At 66.9% G+C, this 10,685-nt stretch overlaps 1 protein-coding gene across 1 annotated transcript; it reads left to right on the top strand.

Moving 5' to 3' along the window:
• The first annotated feature begins 2,272 nt into the window (after positions 1 to 2,272).
• Positions 2,273 to 7,724, top strand: TAMALIN (trafficking regulator and scaffold protein tamalin). The gene is made up of 8 exons (XM_066567836.1): positions 2,273 to 2,413; positions 5,262 to 5,311; positions 5,906 to 5,960; positions 6,241 to 6,343; positions 6,439 to 6,532; positions 6,603 to 6,669; positions 6,803 to 6,869; positions 6,952 to 7,724. Exons 1-8 carry the CDS (start codon positions 2,273 to 2,275, stop codon positions 7,377 to 7,379), a joined length of 1,005 nt encoding a protein of 334 aa, XP_066423933.1. The 3' UTR covers positions 7,380 to 7,724.
• Positions 7,725 to 10,685: the final 2,961 nt, after the last annotated feature.

Raw genomic sequence — 10,685 nt, 5'->3', positions numbered from 1 at the left:
ATAGTGGAGGTGACACAAAGAGGTGGCAGGTGGGGTTTTCCACCCAGCTGAACTTGGAGCTCCCACTCAGGGACAGACACAGAGCAGGAAGGGTCACAGAGAATAAATAAATTTGGAGATTCATGCCTGGAGATCCCCTCAGAGCATCCCCGGGGCTGTGCTGGGTACAGTGGGCACCTCCCTGCAGCATCCCCGAGTCTCCACAGCTCCAAGGAAAGAGAAATCCCACAGCAAACCACAAAATCCTGTTTGCTCCGAGGGTAAATGGTGCTGCATCAACTGTCCCTACTAATTCCTTAATTAGAGCCTCCTGCAGATGAGTTGTGAGCGGATCAAGGGGAAAATCTGGGGTCCCCCCGGGCTCAGACAAGGTGGGGAGGGGGAGGCACCATCTGGGTTTGTCCTTCCTCGTGCCCAGCTTTGTCTGAAGCTCCTGCTGTAGTCCCCAGGAAAATCCAGCCCCATCCTGCAAACGTGGGCAGCACTGAGGTCAGAATTTTGGGAATTTTAAAGCAAAATGGGTCTGCTCCTCCAGAGATGGAATGGGAAAACAGTCTGGGGTGGCTGCAGCTCAGGGGCCAAGCCATGACCACATTTTGGGCACAAAATGGGGTTTTCCTCATCATTCCCGGTGGTTTGGTGACTCAGGGTCGGTGATGGGCTCAGTCCCATCCTTCCCCCAGCGCTTCCAACCCAGAGCAGCTCTGCTCCTGCAGCAAATTTGTCTCTTGGTAACCCCAGGCCGGGCTGTGGGCGGGAGGTTTGGGTGGAACGCCAGCGGGGATTGTTACGATCTTCATTTTTTTTGGCAAATTTTAAACAAAGATTTGGGCAAAGCTCTCGACTCCAGCTGGAAAATTCCCTCTGCCTCTCGCCGGGGCTCAGCCGGAGCCGCGCGTTGTGTCCGCAGCAGCCACCGCGGCCGCCTCCGGGAATTGTTCTTCCCTCCGTGTCCCAGCGCAGCTCAGACCCTGCAGGAGCGGCTTAAATCCCGCTGGGAGCCGGCCCGGGGGCTGCGGCCGCCCCTGCCCCAGCTCCTGCCTCCCATTAAATCCCAAATGCGGATTTGGTGGCAGCTGGCAGGGAGCAGCAGAGCCCGGCATTGCTTCTGCTCCCGGAAACCTCCCCGGTTTCTCCCCAAATCATCCCTGCGGTGATCCCTGCATCCCTGCTTGGTTCCCCACGGTGCTTCCCGTGATAATTCCCAGCAGCATCGCACCCTGCACCCTCAGGGCAGCGCCTCCCCCGGGTTCTGCTGCCCCAAGGATCACCTGCACCTCCACGCTCAGCCCCATGGTGTCCCTGAGGATGTGCCCAGGACCCTCCCTCCAGACCCCCACGCTGGACAACCGGGGGATCCCCGTGCAGAACTTCATGAAGGGCCTTCCCGCTGGACCCCCGCGGGATCCCGAAACAGGGACCCGAATTGTGCCGTCCTGATGGACCCCACCCAAGGGGCCCCTGTGTGGGACCTCCATGGGGTTCCTGAGCAGGACCCTCACACCAGACCCCCCCCACTGGACCCCCATGGGGTCCCTGAGCAGAACCCCCCCCCACTGGACCCTCCACTGTTCCTCCATGGGGTTCCCAAGCAGGATCCCCCCCCACTGGACCTCAGTGGAGTTCCCGAGTGGGACCCTCACATCGGACCCCCCCCCACTGGATCCCCATGGGGTCCCCAGAGCAGAACCCCCCCACTGGACCCTCCACTGTTCCTCCATGGGGACCCTGAGCAGGACCTCCCCCCCATGACCCCTATGGGATCCCCAAGCAGGACTCCCCCCATTGGACCCTCCACTATTCCCCCATGGGGTCCCGAGCAGGACCCCCCCACTGTTCCTCTATGGGGTCCCTGATCAGGACCCTCACACCGGACCCCCATGGGGGTCACTGAGCAGTGCCCCCCTCACACCGGACCCCCCCCTGGACCTCCATGGGGGTCCCCAAACAGGACCCCCCTCACTGGACCCTCCACTGTTCCTCTATGGGGTCCTTGATCAGGACCCTCATACTGGACCCCCCCCTGGACCCCCCTCACTGGACCCCGTTGGGGTCCCCTCACAGGACCCTCACCCCAGACCCCCCTGAACTCCACGTGGTCCCGATCCGTGCCCGGGGAGCTGACAGTCCCAGCCGGACCCTGGGCGTGGTTTATCTCCAAAGCCGCGCTTTAACGCCCAAGTGGGTGGGTCCGGCCCCAAAAGGGGCGCGTCCCGCCGTGTCCCCACCCCCAGGGTCCATATAGCGGCTCCCGGGACGGCCTGGCCCGGCCATGACCCTGCGGCGGCGGCGGCGGCGGCGGCTCCGGCCGAAGGAAGATGCGGCACCGGCGGCGGCCCCGGAGAGCCCCGGGCCCGCCGAGTTGTACCGAGCGCTGGCGGCGGCCGGCGGGACCCTGCCCCGTGTGCGCAAGGTAGGGCTGCGGGGGGAGCCGCCCCGGTGCCTCCGGTTGTGCACCGGGACCGCGGGCGGTAACGGGGAGAGCGGGGCTGCGCCGTGTCCCCGTCCCGCCCGGCCGCCGGTGGCTGCGCCCCGCGGGTCCGCTCCGGTGTCTCCTCCTGGGCTCTCATCGTGCTCCGGGGCCCTGCCCGAGCTTCCCTCGCGTCCCCATCCCGCTCCGGTTCCCTCGCGTCCCCATCCCGCTCCGCTTCCCTCGCGTCCCCATCCCGCTCCGCTTCCCTCGCGTCCCCATCCCGCTCCGCTTCCCTCGTGTCCCCATCCCGCCCGAGCTTCCCTCGTGTCCCCATCCCGCCCGAGCTTCCCTCGTGTCCCCATCCCGCTCCGGTTCCCTCGTGTCCCCATCCCGCTCCGGTTCTCTCGTGTCCCCATCCCGCTCCGCTTCCCTCGTGTCCCCATCCCGCCCGAGCTTCCTTCGTGTCCCCATCCCGCCCGAGCTTCCTTCGTGTCCCCATCCCGCCCGAGCTTCCCTCGCGTCCCCATCCCGCCCGAGCTTCCCTCGTGTCCCCATCCCGCCCGAGCTTCCCTCGTGTCCCCATCCCGCTCCGATTCTCTCGTGTCCCCATCCCGCTCCGCTTCCCTCGTGTCCCCATCCCGCCCGAGCTTCCCTCGTGTCCCCATCCCGCTCCGGTGTCCCGATGGCCGCCCCCAGCCTCTTGTGCTGCCCCAGCATCTCCTCACCCCTGTCCCATCCTCCCGCAGCATCTTCCCGGTGTCCCCGTCCCCGCTCGCTCCGTGTTGTCCCCCCAAGCGTCACATCCTGTCCCGGATCCTGCTCACGTCCTGCCCCAGGCTTATCCCTGTACCCCCATCCTGGTTCCCCCCCGAGCCCCCACATCAAGGTCCCTCCTCACCTTCCCTCAGGAATCTTCCCTGTGCCCCTTCCCAGTGTCTCCAAGCCCCACATCCTGTCCTGGTCCCTCTCCGTGTCCTGCCCTGCAGCTTTTAGGGTGCAGGGCCAGACTCCGACCCCACTGTTTGTGGCTCTGTCACTGGGACGGGAGTGACCCCACGGCCCCCCTGGACTCTGTCCCGTGAGAAGGGCAAGGGATTGGCCACAGGGTACCCCAGGACCGGGGTCTGATTTAGGGAGGGTAAGGGACAGGTCCCAGAGTACCCCAGGTGTGATTTAGGGAGGGTAAGGGACAGGTCCCAGAGTACCCCAGGTGGGATTTAGGGAGGGTAAGGGACAGGTCCCAGAGTACCCCAGGTGGGATTTAGGGAGGGTAAGGGACAGGTCACAGTTCCCCTGGTCAGATTTGGGGACAGTATGGGACAGAGTACCCTGGGTCTGATTTAGGGAGTTTAAGGGGCAGGTCACAGAGTGCCCTAGGTCTCATTTAGGGACAGGTCCCAGAGTACCCTGAGTCTGATTTAGGGACAGTAAGGGACAGATCCCAGAATACCCCAGGTGTGATTTAGGGAGGATAAGGGGCAGATCACAGGGTCTGGTGTAGGGACAGTAGGGGACAGGTCACAGAGGGCTCTGGGTCTGATTTAGGTAAGGGACAGGTCACAGAGTGCCCCAGGGCCGATTTAGGAAGGGTAAGAGACAGGTCCCAGAGTTCCCCAGGTCTGGTTTAGGGACAGTAAGGGACAGAGTGCCCTGGATCTGATTTAGGGACAGTAAGGGACAGGTCCCAGAGTTCCCCAGGTCTGGTTTAGGGACAGTAAGGGACAGGTCACAGAGTACCCCAGGTCTGGTTTAGGGTAAGGGACAGGTCCCAGAGTATCCTGGGTCTGATTTAGGGACAGTAAGGGACAGAGTACCCTGGGTCTGATTTAGGGACAGCAGGGGACAGGTCCCAGAGCTCCCCACGTCTGGTTTAGGGACAGTAAGGGACAGGTCCCAGAGCTCCCCAGGTCTGGTTTGGAGGATCACAGGGCCCCTGGAAAAGCTCCTCTGTGGTGACGCTGGGCCCGACCCCGCCCTGAGGCTCCCCCCGGCCCCGTGGCGCTTCCTGAGCGTTGGGGGAAGCGAGAGCGGGGCCGACATCCGGAGCAGAAGTGGCTGCGCTGCCACAGCCCAGACGCGCACGGTGGCCTGGCCAGCAAGGCCACCACCAGCAGACATGTGCCTGAGGGGTCCAGGGTGTCCCTTCCTGTCCCTGTGGTGACGTGGGGCCCAGCGTGACAGGCGACAACTTTCCCATTCCTGGTGGTTTTGTGCCTGTGGGTGCAGCTGGGGAGGGCGGTTGTTATCTGGTGACACCAGCAGGGCTGGTGACACCCGTGTGGCAGGGCTGGTGACACCCGTGTGGCAGGGCTGGTGACACCCGTGTGGCAGGCAGAGCACAGAGGGAACCGCTGCCACCAAGCTGTGCCATTTGCCACCCTCAAGGGACAGCTTTTGGTGACACTGCCTGCTCTGCACTGGGGCTGCCAGAGCCCAGCAGCCCCAGAGGGGCATTTGGGGACAGCCCTGTCCCCTCCTGAGGGTCCTGCCAGTTCCTCCACCCGCCCACGCCTCTGCTCCTGCCACAACAGCGACATTGTCTGGGCTGGGGGGGGTGGATTTTGCACAAAAACCCCGATTTTGTGGCCACAACAGGGCCCCTCTGTGCCGGGGCCCCTGGGAGCGCGCGTGGGGTGGGCGCGGTGGGGCTGACGTCAAAGCGTGGGGCGAGCCCGGGGCACTCTGAGGGTGCCTTTGAGCCCTGGTCAAAGCCCTGTTATGCCCAGGGGGCACCCGGGTGCTGGTGCTGGCTTGGCACGGTGCTGTCCTGGTGGTGGCTGTCCCTGCAGGAGGTGGGGGATGTCCCCTCGGGTGTCCCCTCGGGCTGATGGCTCTTCCTTTGTCACAGGACACAGGGTTCAAGTGGGCATCCCCGAGCCAGTCCCCGGAGGAGCACAGGTAGGGACAGGGGGCACAGGAGTGGGGCTGGGGTCCCTGTCCCAGGGGGCTGGAGCTTGGCCTTGGGGACATTGTTCCACTCTGGATACCCCAGGAGGGCTGGAAATGAGGGGATTTTATGGGGGAGGTGAGAGCAGCCATGGGGTCACAGCTCAGACACCCCCAGACCCTGCCTGGCACCCACAGGATTCTGGCCAAAGCAAACTGGGGGGTGTGAATCCCATCTCAGGCAGAGGTGTCCTGTCCTTGGGGACCCCAAAGCAGCATCCTGGGGTGTGCACAGGCAGTTTTGGGTGTGCCTGGGGTCCCTGTCCCAGGGGGCTGGAGCTTGGCCTTGGGGACATTGTTCCACTCTGGATACCCCAGGAGGGCTGGAAGTGAGGGGGATTTTATGGGGGAGGTGAGAGTAGCCATGGGGTCACAGCTCAGACACCCCCAGACCCTGTGGGCATCCTGCCTGACACCCAAAGGCAAACTGGGGGGCAGAGTGGGGTGAATCCCATCTCAGGCATTTTGGGGACCCCAAAGCAGCATTCTGAGGTTTGCACAGGCGGTTTTGGCCGTGCCTGGTGCCCTGACCCCTGTGTCCCCCAGGAGGGTGGTGATGCTGGAGAAGAAGGCAGAGGAGTCCTTTGGCTTCGAGATCCAGGTGGGTGCTGAGCTGAGCTGAGCCTGGCCCTGCTCCCCACCCTTCCTACCCGCACCTTGCTTTGCATGAGGGTATTTTTAAGTTGTCTCTGAGCTGGGGGTTATTTTTAGAGGTGACAGAGTCACCAAACCTCCCCAGGCTGTGCTGCTGGGGGGGCACCTTGGGGTGCAGCCATCAGGCCAAGCCCCCCCAGCAGCAATCAAACACTGCATGGCTGCTCCTGGGGGGGTCCCTGGCGGTCGGGGTGCCCCCTTGGCCCTCACCAGACCCCTCATTGCAGACCTACGGGCTGCACCACCAGGACAGGAACAGCGTGGAGATGTTCACCTTCGTGTGCCGCGTGCACGACGGGAGCCCGGCCGAGGCCGCGGGGCTCAAGGCTGGTGAGCGCATCCTGGGGGGAGCCAGGAGCCCTTGGGGGGGCCCCCCAGAAGAGGGAAGCAGCCCCCCCTGAACCCCTGCTCACCCTGTGCTCCAGGGGACACCATCACGGGCGTGAATGGGCTCAACGTGGAGGGAATCCGGCACCGGGAGATCGTGGAGATCATCAAGAGCTCAGGAAACGTTCTCCGGTGAGCTGGGGGGCTCAGGGGGGGCTCGGGGGGCTGCAGCTCCCCACTGCTGACAGCTGCTGACCCACAGGCTCGACACTCTCTATGGCACATCCATCAGGAGGGCCGAGCTGGAGGCCCGGCTGCAGTACCTGAAGGTGAGCAGGGGCTGCCAGCGGGGCTGGGGACCCCTCAACAGGGTCCTGGGGACCCCTCAGCAGGGTTCTGACCCCCTCAGCAGGGTCCTGGGGACCCCTCAGCAGCGTCCTGACCCTCTCACCCTCCCCACAGCAAACCCTCTATGAGAAATGGGGGGAGTTTCGCTCGCTGATGGTGCAGGAGCAGCGGCTGGTGCGGGGTGAGTGGGGGTCAGGGGGTTGGTGGGAGGGGGTTTTGGGGCACCACCCAGCCCCCCCTGACACCCCCGTGTCCCCCATCAGGTGTGGTGGCCAAGGACCCCAGCATCTACGACACGCTGGAGTCCATCCGCTGGTGCCTGCAGGGGGAGGGACTGCCGGGGGGCTCCTCCCGTGCCAGCGGCAGCGATGATTCCCTGTACCAGACCTGCGTCTTCGCCTCCTCCAGCTCCCTGGACGGCGACAGGGACGGCGGCAAGGACAAGGATGAGGACAGCGGGGGTCCCGCGCCCCCTCCACCACGTCCCCGACCCGCTCTGGGTCGCAGCTCCAGCCTCAAGTGTGCGGGGGGCCCGGGGGCTGCGGGGAGGCTTTGGGCCCGGGCCGGGGACCCCGGGGACGGAGCCGCCGCCGCCCCCCGCAAGAACCGGCACAGCAGCTTCCGCCAGCGGCTGCTCAAGTTCATCCCGGGGCTCAACCGGGCGCTGGAGGAGGAGGAGAGTCACCTCTAAGCCCGGGCCCTCCAGGACTATTTATTTATTTATTGCAAGGGGCTTCATTCCCTCTGCCACCCCCCCCATCCCTGGGGGGCTGCAGGAAGGAGCTTTGGGGTTCTGGTTTGGGGTTCTGGTTTGGCTCCCCCACCCCCGGGCTGTGGGGATCGTGACGCTGAGGGACGGACACAGCACTGAGGGACAGATGTGAGGACCCTCCTGGAGCGGCTCACGGAGCTCTGGGGAGGGGGGAGCACCGGGGGAGCCCCGAATTCCCCAGGCTGGGGGGGCCCTGGGGGTCCCGCCCTGCTCTGCCCCCCCTCCCCGGGCTGTTGTACCTCGCCAATACAGAGAGGATTTGCAGCGATGTGTGGCTGTGAATGAGGGGGGACAGAGCCCCGTGGGGGGCTGGGGGCTGCAGCTCCCCCCCAGCCCCACGCTGTCCCCTTGGGGTGACCAACAGATGTCCCCTTGGCCGTGATTGAGCTGCCGGGGACCCCCCCGTGTCCCCCCGCCCGCTGCAGCCCCGGTGCCTTCGGCCACGTCCCGGCGCTGCGGGGCCCCGGCCAGGCCCTTCCTGCCCCGTTTCCTCCGGCAGCCGGCGGGAAGCGAGTCCCACCCCGAGCCCTTCCTCCTGCAAGGGACGCGGTGCCCGCACAGGATGGGCACTGGGGTGCCCCCCAAACCTGCCTCGGTGCCCCCCAGAGCCGCTGAAGGAGTTGGGGGACACAAAGCACCCCCAGAGCTGGGGGGCTGCTACAACAGTGGTGTGTGCACAGGTGGAGCACCGAGAGCCCCCAGCCCTCTGCTGTGCCTCAGTTTCCCCTCTGCTGTGCCTCAGTTTCCCCTCTGGCCGGGCTGTCTGGGGACCCCAACTCTCCCTGTCCCCCCCTGGGGAGCCTGTGGAGATCTGGGGGTGACAACTGTGGGTGCCATGTGCCATGGAACGGGGTTGGGGGGATCGGCGCCCCCCCCCCCACGCTCTCCTGCCTTGTCCCCGTTCCAGGACAGCTCCGTGCTGGACATTTATGGCCTGGCTCCCGCAGCCCCGGCGGCTCACGGCGTCCCTTCCGCGTGCTGCCAGGCATCCCGGAGCATCCCGTTCCTGTCAGAGCCACCACGGGACCCCCCCCCCCCCGTCCCCCTTGTGGCAGCTGCCACCCCACGCTGAGCTTTTTATAGCCCCGACCTGGGGCTGCGTGTGCCCGGAAAGGGGCAGGTGGCCGTGGGACAGCCGGGGTCACGCGTGGCAGCGGCTGAGCGGGGCAGGGCACGGCCGGGGGACCGGGCACGCCCCGGAGCAGCCTGTCATTACCGATAAATATAGACCCGGGGCACGGAGCCAGCCGTGGGCAGCGGCCGGGCACGGGCACCCTGCACGCCCCTGCCCACCCTGGTGCGACCATCGTGTCCCCGCCTGGGGCGCGGGGTGCATCCCTGGGGATCCCTGGATCTCCCTGCACCCCCGTGGCCTTGTCGGGGTGGTTGGGCTCGGGTTTCCTCCCCCGAAGCCGCCGCAGTCCCCGCGGCCTCTCCCGGGGTACAGCTAATCCCGGCTGCGGGGGCTGCCGGTGTCACCCTCCGGGAACCGAGCGAAGGATGGGGGGGCTGCAACTCGCGGCCCTCGGTGGCGTTTGGGACCCCCGACAGCTCCGGCACCCTCCTGTCTGACCTGTCCCGAGGGCTCGGGGCCGTATCCCCGGGCTGGCACCGGCTGTGACCTCGGCGGGTCCCGCCGGGCCCGGGGGATCCCTCTGGGGGCGTCCCCGGTGCTGCCGCGGGATCCCCAAGACGTCAGTGACCGGTGTGACGTCAGCGGGCAGGTGTGACGTCACGGAACTCCGTCGGGGGCGGGCGACAGCGAGGAGGGAACGGGCGAGCGCCCGGTCCTGGGCCGCCACCTCCGGTACCCCCGGGCCGCCACCTCCGGTACCCCCGGGCCGCCTCCTCCGGTACCCCCGGGCCGCCTCCTCCGGTACCCCCGGGCCGCCACCTCCGGTACCCCCGGGCCGCCTCCTCCGGTACCCCCGGGCCGCCTCCTCCGGTACCCCCGTGCGCCCTCCGGACCCCTCTGCCGGGCTGCCCCCGCCCCCGGGGCTGCTCACGGGGCCGGGGGTTTCGTGAGGCCAGGCAGGGCCCCGGTACCGGAGGTCGTGGCAGCACTCCCGGTGCCTGGGGCACCGGCCGCAGCCCCCCGGTGGGACCGTGCCGCTGCAGGGGCGCTAACGGGGCAGCGCTAACGGCGCTGCCAGCCCCGGGGGCGCTGCCAAACCGGGCACAGCCAGCCGGGTCCCCCAGACACCCCCGTTTGTCCCGGGAGTGGAACCGGCGGGTACGGCAAGGAACGTACGGTACCGAGCCGGTACCGAGGTGGATCGGGAGATACCAAGGGAGTACCGGGGTGATACCGGACGGTACCGGCTGGGGAGCTGCGGGGCGCTACCGGGGGGTATCACGGGAGGTGCTGGAGCGGTACCGAAGGGTACCGGGATGGCACCGGAGGGTATTGACGGGGTACCGGGATGGTACCGGAGGATATTGAGGGGGTACCGGGATGGTACCGGCGGGTATTGACGGGGTACCGGGATGGTTCCGGAGGGTTTTGAGGGGGTACCGGGATGGTACCGGCGGGTATTGAGGGCGTACCGGCGAGGCACCGAAGGGTATTGCGGAGTTCTGGGTCCCTTCCGTTCACCCTCCGGCCTCCCGCGGGCCCGGGCCGGCTCCGCACGGGCTGAGCTCATCTTTCCAGCCCGCGGGCGCTGTTCCCGGCGCCGGCGCCCGCCAGCAGCCGCCGCTCTTTCCATCGGCCCGGCCAGGGGCTCCCCGCGGGGACCGGGCGGGGGCGGGACCCCGCGTCATCCCCCCCGCACCCGGCACCGAGCGGGAGGAGCCCGGGGGTACCGGTGCCGCTGAGCACCGGAGATACCCAGATGGGCACCGGGCAGAGCGGTACCGGGGGTACGGGAGGCACCGGGGGCACACCGGGAATGGGGGCTATGAAGATACCGGCACCGAGAGGGCTGCGGGGATAATGGTACCGGAGATACCGGCACCTAGAGGGCACCGGGAATGGGGGCACCGGGGTACCGGCAACGAGGGGACACCGGGGATTCCGACACCGGCAGAGAGATGGGCACCGGGCATAGCGGTACCGGGGGTACGGGAGGCACCGGGGGCACACCGGGAATGGGGGCTATGAAGATACCGGCACCGAGGGGGCTGCGGGGATGCCAACACTGAGGGGACACCGGGGATAATGGTACCGGAGACACCGGCACCGAGAATGGGGGCACCGGGGTACCGGCAACGAGGGGACACCGG

The sequence above is a fragment of the Molothrus aeneus genome, chromosome 30 (genome assembly GCF_037042795.1).
Source record: "Molothrus aeneus isolate 106 chromosome 30, BPBGC_Maene_1.0, whole genome shotgun sequence".
Lineage (NCBI taxonomy): Eukaryota > Metazoa > Chordata > Aves > Passeriformes > Icteridae > Molothrus > Molothrus aeneus.
This window is presented reverse-complemented; position numbering and strand designations above follow the sequence as displayed.